Source organism: Argiope bruennichi, chromosome 4 (genome assembly GCF_947563725.1).
Source record: "Argiope bruennichi chromosome 4, qqArgBrue1.1, whole genome shotgun sequence".
Lineage (NCBI taxonomy): Eukaryota > Metazoa > Arthropoda > Arachnida > Araneae > Araneidae > Argiope > Argiope bruennichi.
Genome location: NC_079154.1, coordinates 26,366,508 through 26,389,836, shown reverse-complemented (window position 1 = coordinate 26,389,836; position 23,329 = coordinate 26,366,508). Strand labels below are relative to the sequence as shown.

The following is a 23,329-nucleotide window of genomic DNA, read 5'->3' as shown; positions in this document are numbered from 1 at the left end:
TTCCAGCAGATTCTGGATATCCTTAGTTTACCAGACAAGTGTTCTGGACTTTTCTGACTGTCTCCAGAAAAATATTCTGGAGCTTTCCCTGCTAGTATAAAAGCAGAATATTTGTCAGTCACTGTGTTCAGAGTTCAGTTAATAAATTGGTTTAGCTTTACTTCTTGTGTGTGTCATTGAGTTCCACACTCAAGTACCTACGGGACAATATTTTATAAATATATTATAGTTCAGATTTATTAAAATTTGACTATAACTACTGAATATTTAAGCTAAATTCTAAGGTTATAGGTCAAATGAGCTGCCGTTTAGATTGCCAATACACACAAAGAAAGAGAATAATTTGAAAAAAATTTCGCAGAATTTTATGATTTAAACGTCTAATCAAGGTTTTTATTGTTGTAATTATTGCTCTATTCAATTGATTAGGGTTAATTCATAGACAATTGAGTAATAATAATAATAATAAAAACTGAAATTAGTGCATTTTTAAATAGGGTGCATTAATCAAAAATAAACTATCAATTTAATTAAAACAAACAAGCAAAAAAAAAAAAAAAAAAACCGAGCACCTTTTTTTTTCTAGGGAGTGTTATTAAATGTCGACTAAATATCGATTGTTGTAACAAGAGAATAATCTTTAAATAGAACAGAGCCAAATCATGTGACGTCACAGCTTTGTAGTAAACGTAATTGTTCATTACATCGAATAACTCAATTGCACGTTTTTTCGCACTGTTATGTGCTAACACGCACTTTTTTAAACCTACAAAAGGCACAATTTTCCTTCAGTGTTTGCAAGCTCACTTAAACTATTATTATTTCGAATAGTTAACTTATAGAGTAAATGCATTAAAAACGTAAACAAACTTAAGTTACTTATAATCAGTGGCTTACTTAATCAGTAAGCCACTGAAAAACAAAATGTCAGATCTAATCAATTGCAATTTAAATTGATATGAGATGTTAAGAGTCGAAAAGGTGATGTGGTAAATATTTGCTTCATAAGTTTTTCTGTTTATTTAAGTAACACTTTTGTATATCACGAAAACAAAAAACATATTACAAAGCTGCATGTATTAAAGAATCGTGAGTCCAACACTTATTTTTACTGTCAATCTCCAAACGATAATTAGAAAGCTTTTAAAGTACTGATAATTCTAAAACCGCTAACTTAGATATTTAAGCAGAATAAATTTGCAAGAAACAAACAATAACCCTTCGTGTTGCGAAGATAATTAATTCCAGTGTATGCTTAAGCATAGATAACCTTTAAGACTTCGACCCTATTCCTAATTTTTTTTCTTTTCAAATAATTGTTTTGTATCGTAATTCAACGGAGAACGAAATGAAAAAAAAAAAAATCTTTAAAAAAGTTACGTGTACTGCTCATGTATTTCAGTTTGTTTGTTTTCCTTAAGTCAAGGAAAGATTAGAAAAAAGTTAAGTCAATATGTTTAGAAAATTGACTTTAAAAAGTTAATAATTAGTAGTCATCAGAATTCGTCCGATTAAACGATTTGTTTTTCTCTTCGAAATTATCAACTGTTCGTAATGATTTAATCTCTCGTTATGAATAATGAGATATTTTCGTAGAGTAAGGACGATTTTCAACTAGAATGCTTTCACAATTCGACTTTGAGTTGCTTATAAGAATAACTTAAAGTTTAATGCAGTTTCCAAAAGAATTTTTCAAGTTTTTGTTTGTGAAGATTATTTACACTCAAGACACAGAAAAGGAGAGGACTCCTTCTCTGTGGCTCAAGAAAAAATTACTTGACCTAGTTTTAATTTCTGCAAGAAAATGTCAGATCATACAAAAAACATATTTTTCGAATGAAAGAAAACGACCAATACTATATTAGAAATCTGGAAAAACCGAATTTGCCTTTAAAAAAATTATTTATTTCAAAACATTCCCCAAAACACTGGACATATGTTTATCATTGGATATTTTTACTGATTTCAACAAGCAGAACAAATAGAAAAAATGTTCTACAAAACTAAAAGAATTGACGTGTTGAACTATAATTGGATGAATGAAAATAAATACTGGAAAAGCTCTATAAAACGAAATGCATTTAACATCTTATTTACCGCAGGCTTTTTTATAGGACTTCCATTATCATCATCGATAATTAAAGAAAATAAAAATGATGTTCACATATTAATTAAGCTATGGTGTTACGCTCTGGCAGCAGTGAAAACAATCATGTTCTTAGTTACTTTAGGTTACATGAATCAATTTCTACCCTCAGCGTCTATCAGTGTACCATTTTATGGTTATAATGTTTGTGGATTTGTGACAATGATCCTGTTCATTCGGAATCGAAAGAAACTGTACAAAGCAATGCAAAACTTGATTTATCTGTCTTCAGTAATGATTCCAGGTGTGTATATCGGAAACAAATCCATTCTGTATCAGCTGGTTTTATTTTTTGCAGCTGTCATTGTAATGATGTTCTGCATTGCACTTTTTCTTTTTATTGAAAAACGTGAGTATTATACTCATGCACTTTATGTTCCATATTTCATACCCGAAAGCTTGAAAGAATCATATTGGAACTTCGTAAGTTTAAGCCTTGTGACTACTTTTGGTCTCAGCGTATCTGTTAGTGGATTTTTTTATATTCTTAGTATTAATCTATATGATGTTTTGGAGAAGCTTATCACTGTATACGCAGAGAAACTGAAAGGACGAAGTCAACGCATGGCTTGGAATGTGGAAGTTATACCGGACGACATAACTGTCTTTAAAAACCTCGCTTTGAGATTTCACGAAACAGACCATGCCATAAATATTTATGTTTTTTTATTCTATGGAGCAATGCTAAGTATTTTGTTCAATGCTATAAGTGTATTGGCCAGTAAAAATCCGTTTTTTGATTCAATGTTTGCGAAGATTTATGTTGCTTTCGTATTTGCAATCTCGTTTGTAACATTTTTCAGGATGGCTCGTTACGGGTCCAACATTATCGACAAAGGCGAAGAAGCGAAATTAAGAATGGTAGAATATTCAGATAAATTTCTACGTTATTCTCCCCCTCATTCGGCCATGCAATTGTTCAATTTTTTATTCGAAATCGTCATGAAAATAGACTTGAAAGTCACAGGAGGAGGTATGTTTCCAATTAATTACGGGTTAATCCTATCTATTTGTTCAGTTATGGTAACTTTTGGTGTTCTGATTCTACAGATGGATCAATAATAATATAAAACGATGCATAACTTTTATGTTCTAAGAATCAAAAAAGAACAGTTAATATACGGTGGTAAGGAAAAAGAACATTCTTTTCACTCCCACATAAAATTAGCATTTAGGATAGATACCATAGTCATCGTTTAATTCCAACCAGGAGAAATGTTCCATTTAATTTGTTCACATTGAATATAAAAACATTAAAGATTAAATAATACCAAATTGCATTGTCTTGGTTTATTTCTCTTTCAGGCCATTATGAATAAAAATACTTCTTCGAGTAAAATTATTACATTTCTCAATATACTGTTATTTCATATCAACATAAAAGAAATATAAAGTCATGGCATTTCTTTCGCTTCTTGAACTCAAGTATATTTTATACCCACTTGTTGGACATTTGATTTATTTACAAATTTTATTCACAATCCTAGACACATTATTTAAAGGTACTTTAAGTTAATAAAAGTAACTCTTTCGTTTAATGCTAATGATCGAATAAAAATTTAATATGTTGTATTCTGTCAAATCAAGACCATAAAATGAAGATCGTTCCCCTTCCTTTTTCTTTGTTTTTATCATCTTAACCACTTATTTTCTAGTTATGTTTGGTCAATTTCTTAATAACTGCAGTAGCTTATACAATTTAATCCAATGAGAAATTTTTTAAATAATTATCTCGTTGATATATATATTACTATTGATTTTTGTTGCATCGAATCGAATCAATTGCTTAATCAAAACGAATATATATTTGAAGCTATATGGCAATGACTAACTCGATTAGTCATTGGTAAAATCGTGGATGTCATTTTTATTTATGTCAAAACAAACTTTTTTTAATTAGCTAAATAATTTCTCCGATGGAAAAGTGAAAAAATAAATATTGTTAATAAAATTGAGTTTTTCAATTTTTTCACCAATAATAATCTTTAATATAAACACAAATAAATCTTCAATAACTGACTCATAACAAATAAATATATTTCAATAATATTCACACGCTTCAAGTGAAGGGATAAAAATCTGTCAAACTAAGCGAATTCTTTTAAAAGATATATAAATGTCTCTTACCTAAATCGACACGTGTAAAGAAATCCCTATTAGAATATCACAGTATATAATCAATGGGGATAAATATTTCGGTCTTTTCTGCTTGTATCGCTTGTGAACGGATGTCAGCTTCGTCACCGCTTCTTATACATAAATGAAGGAACAATTACTCCAAAGAAATCTAATCCGATTTTGATGGTAGGAACTGCTATAATTTATTTTAAATTTTATGCGAATTGCCTTTTTATAGAAATTTTATATATATAAATAACAGAAAAGTTTTTTTTCCAGAGCACAGGAACGAATTTTCGTTTTCTAATTAAGGAAAAAAAAAAAAAAAAAAATCATAATACCCAAACACTAAGCAAAATTTGGAATCCTCTAAAGGAAGTGGACTTTAATCGAACTCTAGTTATTTCATAACAGTTGGTTGGATGTTTCCGTAATTTATAATATTTTTTTTTCATTTCCTAACATTGCTCTCTGAAGCTAATAATAGTTGAATAAAACCGAAAATGTTACCTAATAAAATTTTAAAAAAAAGAAAGGAAAGAAAACACCTTATTTTCACACATACAAAAAGAAAGAAAAAAAAAACAATTTACTGAATTTTAATAAAATTTGAAGGGTGCTTCCCTATATCTGTTTTCATTAATATTCTAAGAACATATTCTTTGGGATACAAAGATGAGTTACTATTAAGGTTAAAAGGCAGGAACTTTTTAAAAGTTACATAAATCATATCTGAATATGATTAGTTCCCAAAAATATTTCTATAATTTATATGGTCACAATATTCATAAAATATGAGAATTTGGTTTCTAGAACGAGGTAAGATGAAAATATTTTTATATGTTTTGCATTCTGATAATTAGTTAAAAAAATATTCTGAAATCAACTGACGAATTTTTTAAACAATTCTCTCTTAACATATTGAGATATGCATTTATAAAAGGCACACATTTTAGAAATATAAATTTATTTTGTGAAATAGAGGTTTCCGCTCTGTTAAAATTCTTTATTATTTAGTTTATGCATATATGGGGCACACTTTTAAAGAAGTTATTAATTTTATTTGCAAAATTGGGCTATAATTAGTCAAATTATCATTTGTGTTTGAATTCATTAAGCCATGTGTAAATATCAGTGAAAACTAGGTTCATTAACTTCTGCAGCAATACACAATTGTTTGCCCAAATGATTCTTTATGCCTTTATTTAAAACTATTAACTATACAAAGATTCTATCCAAAAGTTTTTGCAAACCTATTTTCTTGAAATAAACAAAATGAACAATGAAGTTCTCATTGTCTAGATTAAATAAATAAATAAATAATAATAATAAAAGAATATTGTCAGGAAGAAAAATCAATTTTAAGATACAAATTTTTTAGTTCAAAAAGAAAGATAATTATTGTTATACTGAAACACTGGCTTCTAAGATAAAGGTAGTAATAAAATATTTTCAAAGAAAAATTAAATCTAAACCAAGAAGATTTTTAAATGGATCATTTTAAACAACTTTGTGAATGAATCTTTAATACATTACTAGAAAATTAATGGAACAAAAAACTTTGGTTTAAGTGATATAATTTTATAATTTCAAAATAAAAAAAGAATGTAAACGGATAAACTTTATTTCTCTTAAATTTAACAGTAAGAATGATGTTATTGGATGCTTAATATATGGTTATTCAAGGTTAAGCTTGACTTGAATAAACTGCAATTGTTAAAGAAATTTTTTGGTGATTTCTGGCCAAATGTAGTATGTAGTAGCAAAACATTACAACCTTAAATGTAGGTTTTTTATATATATATTTTTTTTGTATTTATTCAAAATGACTGATTTTTTTCGATAATTCGTGTGTTTAACGAAAAACTGAACACTCTTATTAACTTTTGCATAAGCTATATTCAACTACAAATCTCTCAAAATGCAATCTTATTTTAACACGTGGTTATACATTATAGGAATCGACTATTTTCCTATGGATTTAAATTCACTATTGCAAACTATATATCAGAGAAAGCAGTTTACAACATAAATTCAAACAACTCAAATTATGTTTTGTAGTACAGCAAATTTCTTACAGTGAAATAATTAATTCTGCTAAAATATGACATCAGTAATTTTTTATTAAGTTTTGAAAAGAAAGCTATCTCTCTCTCTCTCAAAAAATAAATAAATAAATGCATTTTCAAGTTAATTTTTTTGTAACTAATAACTGCATCTGCATGACTGTAATTGTAACTATATATATATGTGTGTGTGTATGTATGTATGTAATGATATATATATATATATATGCATGTATGTAATGATAATTTCTTAATTTTTAGCTCAATTTAGCCGCCCATAGTAATTTCATTCTGAAATATTATCTTATTTCCTGATCCCATTCCACTTTTTCTATTTAATTAATGCAACAAAAGTTCTGTGAAAATGCTTTCGTCAGCGGTTCCCACACTCTGTGTGAAGGGATAGAAAACTGTCCAGTAAGCACATTCTTTTAAAAAAGATCCCTGTGTTAACCTTGCTTGGGTCGGCGCGGGTATAATAGATAATTATTTATAGATATTTCTTAATAATTAATTCAATTTTTACGATGTGTTATTTGAAATAAAATCATTAATTTTTTTAAATGTACGTGAATATATTATTGGAATTATTTATGTTTTGACTGTAAATACAGAAGTATCTTGATTTCCGAAATACAAGAACATACTTGATTTCCGAATCTTACTTGTAGTGCGAAACACTCGTAGAGTGAAACATTTTTTAATAGGAATGCATGTAAAATTGCATTCCATTCCTAAAAAAAAAAAAAAAAAAAAAAAAAAAAAAAAAAAAAAAATACGCACACAAAATTTTAACAATGTAATATGTTTTTTATTTACAAGAAAGTTGTCTAAAGGCATTTGTCTAAGACGGAATTTAGACACAACATTATCGTAAATTAATTTATAATACGCACTATTGCCTTATTAGGGCAATGCTTCTCAACGTATTATGTAATAATTTCTCAAGCTTTCAGCATCGCCCTTATTTCACTAGAAGATTGTTGTTCTGCTGAACCTATTATTTCGTTTTTTCCTGACCAAATCTCCTCCGCAGCTTTTTGCTGTGACACAGAATATAGCTCATAAGTCCTTCGGTATTTCTGGTTAAAATCTTCCACCAGTTCCTTGGTGTCGTTGTTATCCACGTCCAGCCTTATAATCCTTGCCAAAGATACAATCTCATCAATATTAAAACTCCACCATCTCTTGCTCTGACCCCTTTGAGCGCGTTCAACAATACTACCTGGCCAAAACTTCTTCCATGCAAATTTAAGGGCTCTCTTCAAACAAACGTTCAACAGAGACTGATACAATCCAGTTTAATTCAGCATGTGACATCACAGTCTCCTCGCCACTTGTTCTGCGAAACATCGCTCGTTAAATGAGGTTCTATTTACAGTCGGATGGTGCACCCCTCCAGGAACAAACCAAGAGTAAACACAGTCTTATAATCGGCAGTGAAGTTACTTTCTGGTACATTTCGTCTTTTCTTTTCCTAAATACTATATGAATATATATCATTTTGATTATTTAAGACTTATTTCTCTCTTCTTATTTTGGTGACTTAAATAAGATAGAACGTTTACATGTTTAGAATGATAATTTTAATGGTAAAATTTTAATAAAGCAGATATTAAAATCTAATACAGAAAAAGAAGCAAAAAAATTAATTACAAGAAGAGAAGGCAATGAATATATATATTTTTTATTTCTTTAACATATGGAAAAAAACAAGACTTCATCTTCTGATAAAGACTGAAACGTATAAAATAGATTTCACCCAAAATAACTCACTTGAAAATTCGAAATCAAATAATCTAGGAAATATATTGACATAATATACTATTAAGATTAACCAACACATTCTGTTAGATATAGGATTATGTGGTACTTTGAAAATGTGGTAATGTACATTAAATATTTAGGAATTCCAGATACGGATCCCTCAAGGATGTCCAGACATTCCAAAGTCATCGTAAATTATCTAGTTTATAGACTAGCCTGAGTACACTTAGAATGTATTTCTAAACCAATATCTTCAGACAAGTCATCATCTAAAAAAAGGCATGCAAAGCGAAACAGAAACAATATGGTAGAATTCCGAATATTTTGAAAATTTCATTATTTGAATAGTATCAAAATCCATATTATTTAATATGCAATAGAAAAATAAAAGTCATTCCAACTCGTTTCTGAACCAAAACTTATGCAACCAATGCAAAGCTACTTCATTTAACTCTTTCTTCACTTGAAGATGCTTACAAGCAAAGGAAAAACTTGGAATGTATTATTTTTCAGGGTATAAAATATCAAAAATCAGACTTTTAACAAAGGCAAATGGATGCATACCACTAGATTTTTATCAGTCTGAAAAAGCAAAATAGATATCAAACATCATGTTGGAATTTCTTCATCACATTAAATCAATTCCCATCTCTTTTTCTGTTTTTCATTTAAAAATATTTCAACATAGGAAGTACTTTGAAAAATTCAAATAAATTTTGCTTGGACAATTACAGCAGATGTAAAAAATATCTTCTTAAGAATTAATTGCTCAACTATTCGTAAATTTAAAAAGCTTAGTTTTAAAAACTAACTAGGATAATAATAAAATAATTCTACCTTAAAAATGCACAATTCTTTTATCATATTTAAATAACATTTCCACTATTTGTTGAAATGTTGGAAATTTTCAGTGAAGAAATCAAAAAACGATTTGTTTCACCGCCATTTTGCTTTTATAACGAAAAATTTTGCAATAAAAATAAAATACAACGTATAAATCATGTATTTCTTCATACACAGAAGTGTGGCAAGGTGACTTCATAGAAATCCTTATAAATACTAACTAGACAATATAAAAAACAAAGGAAAGGGAGGAGATATTCACACCATGAAGAACTAAGAACAGTAAAATTCTATTCAGAAGAGCATTATTATTCTTCATTATTATTCTTCATTTATAATTGTTATCTTTTTTAGCAGCAGACATTCCATTGTGTATCAAAATTCACAAATAACAACTTCCTTGAAATGAAGGCAAACTGGCAGCCTGACAGATGATGTTGATTCATCATAAGTATATTAATTTTTTCAATTTCAAACTTTTATTGCATAAATTGGAAATTGACAAAGCTTAAATTAATTAAAGCTTTTTATGTGTTTTCTAGATAACTGGAACCCAATAAAATTAAACAAAAGTCATAAACTTTATTTGATTACATAATAAAAGTTTTTACATTTTTTTTACAAACAATTAAATTATTTTTACCATTTCTAAATAATATGAATTTTATCATACCAATAAAAATACCAAAATAATTAATCAAAAGTCATGAACTTTAATATAATCATCACAGATTTTATTAACTTGTTGAACTTAAACACTTTTCCATAGGAACAAAATCTCTTACTGTAGTAGCTGCAATTGTATCCCTGAAATAAAGTAAAAGGAATTGTTTTTAATGCTTAATTATTTCCATTTAATAGAATAATATTAATTTTATTCATTTTTCAATGAAATACTATCAAAATCTTATAATATACAAGTAAGAGTTATTAATAAACATTATTATTAACATTGATTTATTTACATAAGTACAGTTGAAAATGAGGACAATTATGCTTCATTTCCAACTGACCCTTTAAATAATTTCTTTCAAAGTTTCATTCACATGATGTGTCTGTTATTTGTATATTGTAAGAAATATTCCAAACTACATGGTAAATCCATTCTTCTTTTTTTCCCCTTTCTTTTAGAAAAAGTTTTTTACACCAGTATCTAGACACACAAGTTGTATTATTGAAGTCCAGACACAGAAGAAGTGTCATTGCTTGATAAAAAGAAGGCTTAGCTTTGTTTTACAAACAAACTGATAACTACTTTCAACAAAAGAGAAATTAACTTCATTCATGTTAATGAATGTGCGCACACACACACACACGTGCATTTCAGATGCTTATAAAGCACAAAAGGTAATAGTAGTAGAAATAAGCCATAAGAATATACTATCAACATTTCATTACTTATAAGATTCAATATAATTAAATTATATACAAAATAAGTAACAATACAAAATAAGACAAATAAGTAAATTTGTCCATTTTTTTAGCTATTAAATTTATATTACCAACAATTTTACACACAGCTCAACTTTAATTAATAACATTACTGCTGGCAAAATAATAATAATAAGATACCAGAGAAGTCATAACAAGGTATTAATAAAAAAATATTTTTGGCAAGATGAAAAACTATTTAATAGATACTCACTTCAATTAATTTCAGGTTTTCAAAAGATACTGAACAATTTCATTTGGCAGATCATTTCTATTTTCTCTAGTTACCTTAGTTATGAAAAAAAGAAGCAAATATAAGAAAATCTGAAAACCTTTGTGTGGCATGCAAACAAAAATAATTAAACATATAACCTAAATAAATATATTTACAGATTAAAAATTGTATAATTTTTGTTTTCAATGGAAAAACCTATAGTAGATAATATTTAATTATATTAACAAAATGAAATAAGTTGTTTGACTACTTTAAGAGTTTCTTTATTGTTGAGACATAGTTTTCATCTAATGCTTTTGAAATCACCTTGTGTATCAATCTTCTATGCACAAATCCATGAAATCAAATTATAAAATAGTAACATAATGAAAAAATTCTTTAAACTAAGAAACAATTATTAATCTAGATTGAATTATTTTTGCCTGTCTCTACATAATGAAATAGAAAATATATAAAATTAATATTGTAAAAATATTGGTATACCTCAATGAGCAAACAATCTTTTCGATTTCTCAATTCATCCACTATAGGAAGGGCATTTCTTGCCACAGGTATAGTAGCTAACACATTTATAGATGGTTTTGCAAAAGCTTCTTTTACTCGTGCTAAGAATGGTTTGCTGAATGCCTCCATTTTTCCAATTTCATCTAAAATTAGTATCGATGAAGGCTATTTAAATAAGTTTAGAAAAATTAATAACAAAAATATTTATAAAAATGACATAAATGTAAGTGATTTTTTTAATTCATTTATACACATTATGAACATATATTAAATGATATTTACAAAGAAAAGCTGGTTACCTTTTACAAGGAATGAAATTTAACAAGGTCTAACAGTAACAATATTTATGTAATTATTTTGCAAACAAATACTATTGAGATGATTCTAACTTGAAACAACTGATCCATCCAATTAAATTAAAAAGCATGTTATACACCTTTAATTTTAAAAATTAATTAATTAAAAAAAACTAATATCTACTATAATAGACTACTAAACTACTATAATAGATTGAATTAATTAATAAATAATTTATTATTATAATTAATAATAACTCATGATAAATTAATTTTAATTTAGATTATTTCATTTCGTTCAATAGTCATTAACTTAGCAATAGTCTTTATTCTTAGATTATGAAGGTGGTTCATTAAATAAGGTAATCAGATTTACAATGAAAAATATTATCTAATATCTCATAAATTAGAGACAAATATATGGTCTTCAAAAAGAAGAACTTCCCATAACCTTATTCTTGTCTATATAGTTATTATATGCTATACACATGTTAAGTCATCTGTTAATATTGCAGAATGGTATCAAGATACTGGTTAGGTTATAATGACTAGTTTCAGTTTAGCCAAATCAGTTTAACATTAATATTACCAAATATTGGTATAGACATAGATTCTACTAGAGATGGACCAGTTATTTCGACTGGTTCAGTAGTTTTAGTATTAAAAAACTGTTATCTCTCTTCTGTGTGCTGAACTGATGCTGGTCAAGGTCCATTACAGCAAAATGATATCAAAATCATGAAGATACAATACAATGACCAGGTAAATGTTATATTTGTACATAACAGTGCTCTCTAATGGTACAGACTTGGGTCACAGAAAGTAATGCTTTCTATTAGTTATGATATAAAATGTTTTATGTTATTGAATAATTATGATTTTTCATAGTTTAGCACTTGTTTCAATTGATTACAACTTATTACTTTTTTAAATTATGGCATTGTGTTACAAAACCAGTAACAAGTACTATTTATGATGTAGTTAAAATATCAATGAGAAAAACATATAACCAAATTGATAGATTGAATTTCTAAGATGCAATGGCAGTTGGGTTGCTTGTGGATGCTTGTTTGCATCCAGTATTGTATGATGCACCCAAAAACAATATGGTGAAATAAACTTGCCCTAAACTAAATGGTGACAGTATTAATGCTGTGGATTTTTGTAGTACAGTTTTGGGAATTATTCTATTATTAAGGATGAACACCACTTTTTGCACCTCAATCACTGACAAAACATGATTTATAGTGTTCATTAAGATGCTTAAATATATATTTAATGAAACGATTTTCCTTAATTTGTGATGAATAGGTTAGGTTAGCCATCTAGCAGAGCTTAATTTGCAGCAATGCATCTGAACTTGCAATTATATGTACATATCTTTCAAATGATATTAAGTAAACATGAATGATACACTGTCTTATATTCATGTAAACACTGTCTTATATCCATGTAACAAAATAGTGTTAGTTCATTTCAAACAGTTGAAAAGCATTAAAACCAGATAGAGTGTTAACATCTATAAAAAATATTTATTAATTTGATCGTCCACATAATTTTGTATTATGTTTGAATTTTACATGTTATTACTAGACTTGAAGCAGGAAATTAAATTGTAACCTATCAACTAAATATAATATTCATTAAAATCATCTTTTTATTAAGTGGTCATGTATTACAAATCTGTGCCACAGTGATTTAATTTTGGAAGCTATCATGCATTTTGTACGAGGAAAAAGGGATGTTCATTCACAGCTTAGAATAAAACAACATCAAATTAGATATACAGGGTGTTTATAAAGTCCCGGACCCATTTTGATGTTTAATAACTCATAAAATAATAAAAATAGATTTAAATTAGTAACATAAATGGTTAAATAGACTCAAAAAGTTTCATGACCCTTGTCAATGAACTTCCACGTGTGCCCACTTCGTCGCACGGAGAATATCAAGTCGATAGTCAATTTCACGCCAGGTAGCGACAAGCATGTCGGCATCCACAGAGCCATTTGCGCACATTATGGCGATTGACAATGCCAGAAACATGAAAGGATACTTCATCGGAGAACATTATGCTCTTCAGAAAATCAGCAGCATCTTCTATCCTCCTTAGCATATCTGTTGCAAAGGCCATCCTCCTAGGCCTATCGTTCGGTTCCAAAACCTGAACAGTTTGAACTTTGTATACATGCAGTCTTAATTTTTTCTTAATAACCTTGTACACCGTCGAAATTGGCATATCCAATTCTGTTGCCGCTGATCTCACAGATATTCTAGGATTGTGTAAAAATGTCTCTTTGACACGCTCAACATCAAAATCACTTGTGCAAGGACGTCTGGAACGTTTCTTATCTTCGATACTTTCAATTTCTAGAAAATTCTTTTTCCACCGCAAGATGCTGTTTTTGGATGGAGGATCTTTTTGGTAAATTCTTCTGAAATTTCTCTGTGCTTGCACTATCGATTTCATTTCTATGAACCACCATAAAATCTGTGCTTTCTCTTGTGGTGTATGCATTCTCCTTAATATCCGCTCGAATAAAACATCACATACAAAAGTACTATATAGAACAAACACATCCAAAGTAAACATAATATTGCAATAGTTGCCAAAAACAAAAGAGAGAAAAATGCAATTAATAAGCAGACAATATTTAGAAAAGTACAGATATTTAGACTGGAAAATGAAATTATCTGAAATTAACCACATGTGCAGACGATATTTACAAAAGTAAAAATATTCAAACCTGAAAAGGAAAATATATGAGTTATTTCATCAATAAATGCCATAAGTTTATTTATATCTTTATTATTTTACGAGTTATTAAACATCAAAATGGGTCCGGGACAAAATAAACACCCTGTATTTAATTATGTTTATGTGATTGTCATATGGCATAAGAGATTTCACTATAATTAGTAAACCAATTCCTAAAATCTAAGATTTTAAATGGTGTTATCAATAATAACATTTCAGTGAATAGAAAATACACAAAAGCATTCAGGAATATTAATTTAAAAATATTATTTTTAAAAATCAACAAAAAATAAATCAAATAGTTATTCTCACCAGACATTCAAACACAGGTAAAGCAAGAGATTCAAATGAAGACACATCTACAGTGTATTTTCCAACTTTTGGTCCTTTGCTAGCTCCAGGAGCACTGGAAAAAAATTTAATTAAAAAAAAAGAATTCTAATTCATAAGATGCTTTGAATTAGAATTCATAGCATCTTATGAATTCTTTTGAAAAATAAAACAAACATTCCAATGAAAAGAAACAATAACAGATTATTATTCATGGATTGCATCCACAGAAAAATAACTTATTTCTCTACATTGATAATAAAATGTTTTTATTTATTTAAATTTACAAAATAATAAATAATATATAAAAAATTTCTAACTCAATACAAAGTTAAATTAAAACATATACTCAGCCATAGAAATTTTAACTTCATGCTATTAACACAAGAACAATATTTATGAAAGATAACAAATACAACATGCAAGTATAATCATATTTTTTAAAAAATTCTACAATATCAAAGACAACATCTGTGAAATGTAATTGAAATTGATAATATGATGAATTAATCTTATTTTAATTACAGAATCCAAATATTTAAGGTATGTATTCCAAAAATTACTTTTCCCAGAAATACATTTGAATAAATTAATTTCACAATAACTTTGTTATACTACATTACAAGATTTTATAAATGATATTTTGTTATTCTTGGATTGCTTTAAAATCAACAGTAGCATATTTTAATGAAAATATTATAAAGGTAGAAATAATTCATCCAGCTCATCATCAAACTAATTATTGTCTTCAATAATTACATAAAATGTGCTTTAAAAAAGTGAAGTAGGTTCACTGCAACTGTCATTAAAAAAAAGTTCAAATGCAAGCTGAAAATCATCATTTTGTAAAAGGAAGGAATTTAAAAATTCATTCTTTTAGAATTTTGCTGAAAATATATAGTTGAATCTCAAATTAAAAATTCCCAATGAATAAAGTTTTCTATTTAATAAAATTTTCAAAGAACCTTGGCTTTAAATGACCTTGACATATATTACTTACTCTTCATATTAAAAAAAAATAAATTCAATAAAATGAAACTATCCTTTTTCTTCCTTCCCCCTTTTGCAAATCCTCAATTGTTGAAGAGCCCCCCCCCCCCAATAAAATAAAATACTGAACCAACTGCCAAGAATAATAGCAGTATCCAAAAGATATTGGAATTATTGAAAATATAAAGCTGCCAATTTTCTCCGCATTATGAAGCATTCAGATAGTTGAATATTCTATGAAGCAGGAAAACATTGCAGTTTTATGAAAGGTAAGGAAGATGCTAAAATGAGTGATAAGAATGAGGTAATTAAAAAATATCAACAAGAAGAAATGCTAATGCCATTTAATTCAACGTAGAGAAGATTTAAGTATCAAGTAAGAAATAATGCATTTCAATCATTAAAAAAAGATGAAAATTTTTAAGAAAAAATGTGTTTTTTATAATAAATCTGACTTTTTTTTATTATTATTCAGGATACATATTAAAGTCAATCTTCCCTTGTTTTAATAATAAAATTTACAAATTTCTATCTAATAAACATTCTTACAATAAGAATTTGAGTAGCATTGTGAAATTTTTCATTAGTTTTGAACGTATAATAATATACAAGAGAATTTCTTTTTAATGGTAAACTGAGTTCAAATAGCACTATTTAAATAATGGAAGCTTTCATTTGTTATGTATCACAATGAATAAAAAATGTTACTGAAAAATTAAATAATGTATAAACAACAGAGAAACTTTTTAAGTTATCACACTCAATATCTTTGATTTGAATTCTCCCAACTATAGTAAGACGTTATTGTAATGATTCAGCTTCTTCCCTGCTTGACTATGGTGACGTTTCTTTTCCCACGCTCCATAATTAGCATCCAGGCAGCAGTATCAGCAATGGCAACGCCCTACCGCAGTGTAAGTGCTTCCAGAAGTGCCAGGTGGTCAGCCCCTTTAAAGTAAGGACATCTGGGCAATTAGTGAGAGTCCAGATAAGGGACATCACCTGCATTGTATTTGAAACAGATGTAAACCTGGATTCTTTACATTGTGGAGGGTGGCTCCCCAACGGATTCCCACGGTCGACGGTAGACCAGTGAAGTTGTTGCTGAACGACTACTGAATAACCGGGAAAATGGTCCGATGTGAATGAGGGTGGGAACAGGATAAAAGTGCGAGGAGATTGGAAGAGAAAGAAGAATTGTAGAGAAGGAGGCAGAGAGCGGATTGTCCGACGAGAATTCCACCCAAGAAGATTCAGTGGATCCCTGGAGCTACGGCCTGTTTGCGAGAAAGCTAAAGAGTCGGCTAGCTGTTTCTTAGGGAGGTTTCTCTGAAAGAATTCGAGGAACTATCCTTGTTGTGTCGAATAACAATCATTTAACCTAGAACTCATTTAACCTAGATGATGAACTGTAATTTTATGTAAATAAAGCTGTAAATAATAAATTTGATCATAACGCTACCTTTTATTGGATCGAGACTTTACACTATAGTACAATTACTCCCTGTAATATAGAAAAATAAGATTTAAAATTATACGGTAAAAAGAATAAATAATAATAATAATAAAAAACATTATCTATTTTTACTCCAATTTATCTATCTATTCTTACTCAGAAAATAGCTCGTAACAGATTTCTTCATGATTTCAGATCATCTCTCATGATTATGAGATCAAAACATTAACAACAGAAGCAGCATTTAAAGTAACAAACAATTGAATTCAGTAGACATTGCTAAATGAGATCATGATTAATATTATCATTTGCTTTACATTATCAAAATTCTCTGGTCCCAAACCAATGTATTCAAATGCACATTAAACTATTTGTTTAATGTGATTACTATATTGTTTAATGCTATCACTTTAAATTAGGTAAGTAAGCAATTCTTCATTTTCAACCAGAATCAACAATTGACATTTGTAAAACCTCTTGCTCCACTTGTAAGAAAACATTTGAGAATTTTCATTCCCATGAGATGGGGGTTTACATTCCTTCATCTGGATTAGAGCAATCTAGATTGGTTTAAACAGACTTTTAAACTGTCAGATCTGGCTTGAAATCTATTGAACAGCCATAAACCACCATCATCCGTAATTGAAATATAATAGCAAATTGTATTTTTTTTAAAGAATGGAAATTGGATTTTTTAAATAGAATTTTTAACATGTATAAAAGTTTACCTAAAATGAGTCAATGCAATGCTGTAGTACAAATCAAAATTTCACAGCCACTTTTTGTTAAAAATTTTGTTTTCTGTGCGGAAGATCAAGTAGAAAACTTGGGTGATTCTATAAGGACAAATGGGCCAAAGAATACCCTCCAATTAAAGCTGGATGAATCAAGAACCTGGTATTTGAGCATAATTCAACAAATTAAAAGGAAAAAAAAAGTGAGCAGTATATAAGTGAAATGTTGAGGAATATTGTTGATAAGCAAAAATTATAAAATATTTTTAATTATTATTTTTGAAAAAATTTTTTATAAGTAATAAAAGTAGTACCCAGAGGTATTAGTTTTTTTTTGTTTTTTTTGATATGATAAAAAATCCTGAAATGATTAGTTTAAGCAAAATCTATTGCACATATTCAAAATTTAATCTCCAAAATATAATTCTATGTTTCCCTCATTATTACAATTGGTAAATTTCCCTTTAATTTTGATGTGTGACGTATAACTAAATGTGAAATGTATATTAATATTGTAGGTATAATACAAAATAAAATAATGAATATATGATGTTTATTCAGTAAAACAAACATGAATAGTGGAACAACAAATAGCAAATTATTTTACATAATATAAAAGAATACTAATAGAAAAAGAGGAGAAATAAACATCTGAAATATGTTTAAATCAAAAAATTTCTATAATCAAAACTGCATCAAATAACTAAATGTATTGAAAAAAACTAGTGAACATAAACTTACTTTCCATCTTTAGGTGATGTAAACTATGAGTCCTCTCTTTTAATAAATTGATTAATTTAGCTTCACATTTAGTTAATTTTTAATTAAATCAACATGTAAATGATTTATTTAGAATTAATTTTTTAATTTAATAACTTTATGTAAACATATATGCTTTTACTTATTTATTATAACTCATGATTAGCCACTTACATGTTTGCACACAATATCAGTTTTTAAGCAGATAAACAGAAGTACTTATAAATATAATAATAACCAAGAGAAAGCAATGAAATAATTAAGAACTGACCAATTACAGTTGGCAAAATGTTGATATTCTAATTTTTATAATTTATTGGATTTGTACTTTTTGACCAATTATTTAATTAGCAACAATCCTCATAGATAGGCAGCTGCCTAATTGGAAATCTGCCATTGTGGACATATATGGTCATCTACACTAAAAGAATCATAACATTAAATGTTTAAATTTTTTGCAAATAAGCAATTAAAAATCTTACATAAAAATTACTTCACACTGCTGCATAGCTTTGAATCATATCACATTTGCTAAAACCTCCAGTTATCTACTGTTATTTGTTATTACTGTTATTAACCATTAATTGAGGTCTGCTTTAATAGATATGAAGACTAGGATTCATTAAATAAAAATTGTATAAATTACTTAAAAAAAAATCTCTGAATTAGCACTAATGAAATTATAATTTTCTCCTCCTTATGACTTCCTTTTTAATTTCTTCAAATTCCAAAACTTTGAATTAAAAAAAAATATATATATTTTGATTTTTTTTTTAAGTCTCTCGGTTGCTTCTATTTTATTGTTGAATAACATTAATCAAAAGTTCAGATTTCAAGTTCATGTTCTATGCTTAGAGTCTAGAGTGACAACCTATTCAAATTTAAGCCAAAGAATAAATGTAGTATACTAAAATAGTAATAAAATTAAACAATGAATTAATTTATTTCAATTCTTAATTGAAATAAAATTCATTGCTTACACACATAGTACAACTTAAAAGGTGCATTGCTGGAAAAAAATAAGCATAAAAGGAGATGAGAAAGTGAATTAAACTTTTGATCCAGGAGCTAGCTCAAACTAAAAATTAAAAGTTTTAGTAATTTTATTTTGTTCTTCATATTTATTAATATGCTTTTTGATTTACCAGACAATAATAACTCAAACCGTCTTTGTATTTTGATGACTTAATTCTTTTTTTCACTTTCTCAAACTTTTATTAAAGAGGGCTATTGGCAGGAATTATTGTATAATATTTAACTATACTTCAACTCTCAAAACATTACAACTCCTTTCCCCACCTAGCATGTCCAGATTAAAAATTTTTTTTAAAAAAATATGACAATGTTACATATACTGTTCCTATTTCAGAAACTATGTTATTATAGTAGAAAGTAATTTTCAGCATGTTCAGAAGTAACTTCAGTGTTCCATGACAAGATTTACAAAACAGAGAAGTATATTTTGTCTTTAATACAGAACAAAAAACAAGAAGTGGACATTTACCTCACTCTAGCCAGGTTACCACGCTTTCCAGAAGTTGTAACAATATCAAAACCAATTCTTTCTCTTCCATTTCTTACTTCTTCTGTAAAAAATCCTTGGAATTTCACATTTTTTTCTTTTAAAAGTTCACATACCGTTCTTATGGCTGTTGTTTTACCTATCCCTGCAAAATGAAACAAATAATGAGAGAATATTAAAGTAAAAATGACAAAAATAAATGTCTAAGTCTTACTCACTTACTTACTCAATAAATGTCATACTCACCAGGTGGTCCAGTCAAAAGCACATGTCGATGAGACATGACAATTTTTACAGCAAAAATCTGAAATCAGCTTTTGAAGTTTACTTCAGATAATTATGTAAATAGAGAAATGAATTTTATAACAATCCTATTATAATAGGACAAAATTTAGATCAAACATGAAGTAAGAAAATAAATTTCCTCTTCCACAAAAGCAAGAATAAGTTTAGCCGAGAACGAAATCAAAACAAAACCACGCACTAAAAGCGGTAAACAAATATCAGGCGAAGTTTTGATGTCCGTGAAATTTTTTTTTCACGTCAATTAACAAAATTAAAAAAAAAGCTTTTCTAATCAAGGAAAAAACAGAAAAAATATATTGATGATGATTTATTGTTTAAAATATATATTGATTTTATTGATAAATGCAAATATGGAAATTTATTTTTCAAGAACAAAATGAAAAGCAGCACCCATGTAATGCAACTCTACTCTCGAGTGGGAAATACGAGCCAAAATAAACTTTGAGCGAAAACTTTTTGCCGCTCAACAGTTTTTTTTATCCCGCTTACTATGAAATGGCGGAATTACGGAATTTTGAAAAAATCGAAAAAGTTGGAGAGGGTACTTACGGTGTAGTTTATAAAGCAGAAGATAAAAGCACAAAAAAACTCGTAGCCTTGAAAAAAATTCGTTTAAAATGTGAAACAGAAGGGGTACCTAGCACAGCTCTTCGTGAAATCAGCTTGCTAAAAGAGTTGGAACATCCAAATGTAGTTCGACTTGAAGATGTTGTATATTCTGATCAAAAACTTTATCTGGTTTTCGAATACTTAGATTTTGATTTGAAAAAGCAGCTCGATCAACTTCCTTCTAATGGTCTTTCTCTACGTGTTGCGAAAAGCTATCTGTACCAGCTGTTGCGAGGTTTGGCATATTGCCATTCTCGAAAAATTTTGCACCGCGATCTAAAACCTCAGAATTTGCTTGTTGACAATGAAGGAAATATTAAACTTGCCGATTTCGGCTTAGCAAGGGCATTTTCTCTTCCAATAAAAGCCTACACTCATGAAATCGTTACTTTATGGTATAGAGCTCCAGAAATCCTTCTGGGTGTTAAAGAATACAGTACATCCGTAGATATTTGGAGCTTAGGCTGTATTTTTGCAGAAATGCTCACTAAACGTCCATTGTTTCCTGGAGATTCAGAAATTGATCAATTATTTCGTGTGTTCAGGACCATGGGTACGCCAGATGAAGAAACTTGGCCAGGTTGTTCCAGTTTGATGGATTACAAACCAACATTCCCTAAATGGTTACCAAGGGATATTACTGCAACATTACCCATGCTTGATATGGAAGGTGCTGATCTCCTTCTTAAAATGCTTACATATCCACCAATGAAACGTTTATCAGCCAAGAATGCTCTTGGCCATCCATTTTTTAAAGATGTTACCGTCCCAATTAGAGCTGTTTAATTTATTATTATTTATTATATTTTATATTATATGTGTATTTTATATGTGATGATGATAAAGTGTATGCAAATGTGTAATCCATGAAATTTGTATTGTCTATTTCTTATTTATCATGTGTACTTCCATTCATTGTAAAAAATGCCATTAATTCATTGTGATGTATTTAAATGTGTTGCACACCTTTTGTAATAATTTTAATTTATAATTAAAATATTGAATATTAATTGTGGTTTTTATTGAAAGTAGGCTTAGTTCTTTTGAATATTAAGATCTAGGAATTATATCATGAATTTGTAAAGTCAGTGCCATAAATATTTTAAGATCTCATTCATTTTTTAAATATTTTTGAGAAAATTTTGCCTAATATCAAACTTATTATTTATCGGGAATTCAACCTCTAAAATAAAATAATTTTATGAGATAAACGCACATGCTTTTCTGAGATTTTGCAAGCTTTTTAAAATAAGAGCAAACAAAATAGTTTTTTAAATATTGAATTCTAGCATAATCTTCTTTATTGAAAATAATACTTTTTCTGAACTATTTTGATTAATTTTATTTAAGGAAAGAAGTATTTAATTTCTAGATTTCAAGAATCCCCTGAGTGGAAATTTGTTATCAGGTTAATTTTTGTGTTGCCAAGTTGGTTTTTTTTCCCTTTTTTTTTTTTTTTTTTTTTTTTTTAAACCTGTACCATCAGTTGGAAAAAAAGAATGAGTTAAAGTTTCATAAAGTAATTCTTTATTATATATAAAAATGAAATATAAACCTAGAATAATTAAAAAATTAATATGTGCCAAAAATCTATTTATGGACTATTTTATTAGTCCTTCAAGAAAGAAAATTGTATTATAATTTGTCCTATCATTTAACTATTAACTAACTGGGCTGTAAAACAAAATTTCGAAGCTCCATCTTGAATTGTGCCTTTGAGATCAAAAGTCTTTCTTAATTTAGTTTGAAAGCATTGTACATATAAAAAGATAATTTTTCTAATCAGTTTTTAATTTGATTCATATTTATTAGTTACAATAATTTAAACTGTTGTGCTCATCTTAAAAGCAGGTAATTTTATTTAATGATTAATTTGTCTTATTAGCATTGTAAAAGACTAAAATGCATAATTAAATATTCATGCATTTGAAACTTTGTTATTAAATCTCCCTTACTAAAACAGTTTATTTCTCACCTAGTAAGAATCCAAGTTCTTTAGTAGCTATGATAAAGGAATTATTTATGAAAAAAATTGTATATATTTATATTCTGATAGTATTTTAATTAAAATATTTGGGGTGACTTTTAATTAAGAAATTTATCTCATTTATGAGATTTACATGAGAATTTGAAAATAAAGTCCATATAAACTCTACAACTGAAAATTTTACATAACATTTGGTTTTCTTTAATTTTTTTTATTTTTAAAAGAAACTGTAGTTAATTTTTTTTAGTAAATAGTGAGAAATTTGCATTTGAAACTTCCAAATTTTACTAAGGAAACTCCCAAACTGTTAGCAATTTGCTTATATATATATATTTAAGAAATTAACAGGAAGATTCAAATTATATTGAAATATTTATTTTTCTATACATTATATAATTTTGATCAGAAGCATTTTGTGTTTAAAACTGTGTTGTGCAATCTAGTTTTCATTGTAACTTTTTTTATTGCTTAA

The 23,329-nt window shown here is 27.9% G+C and overlaps 2 protein-coding genes across 2 annotated transcripts; one reads left to right on the top strand and one right to left on the bottom strand.

The window, feature by feature from the left end:
* Positions 1–9,502: 9,502 nt before the first annotated feature.
* LOC129965386 (cancer-related nucleoside-triphosphatase homolog) lies at positions 9,503–20,439 on the bottom strand. The gene is made up of 6 exons (XM_056079222.1): positions 20,202–20,439; positions 19,938–20,100; positions 14,477–14,570; positions 11,090–11,275; positions 10,586–10,659; positions 9,503–9,747 (listed from the first exon to the last, which is right to left on the bottom strand). Exons 1-5 carry the CDS (start codon positions 20,236–20,238, stop codon positions 10,597–10,599), a joined length of 543 nt encoding a protein of 180 aa, XP_055935197.1. The 5' UTR covers positions 20,239–20,439; the 3' UTR covers positions 9,503–9,747; positions 10,586–10,596.
* Positions 20,440–20,694: 255 nt separating this feature from the next.
* Positions 20,695–21,824, top strand: LOC129965856 (cyclin-dependent kinase 2-like). Its single transcript, XM_056080096.1, has one exon. The coding sequence runs from the start codon at positions 20,757–20,759 to the stop codon at positions 21,654–21,656; it is 900 nt and encodes a 299-aa protein (XP_055936071.1). The 5' UTR covers positions 20,695–20,756; the 3' UTR covers positions 21,657–21,824.
* Positions 21,825–23,329: the final 1,505 nt, after the last annotated feature.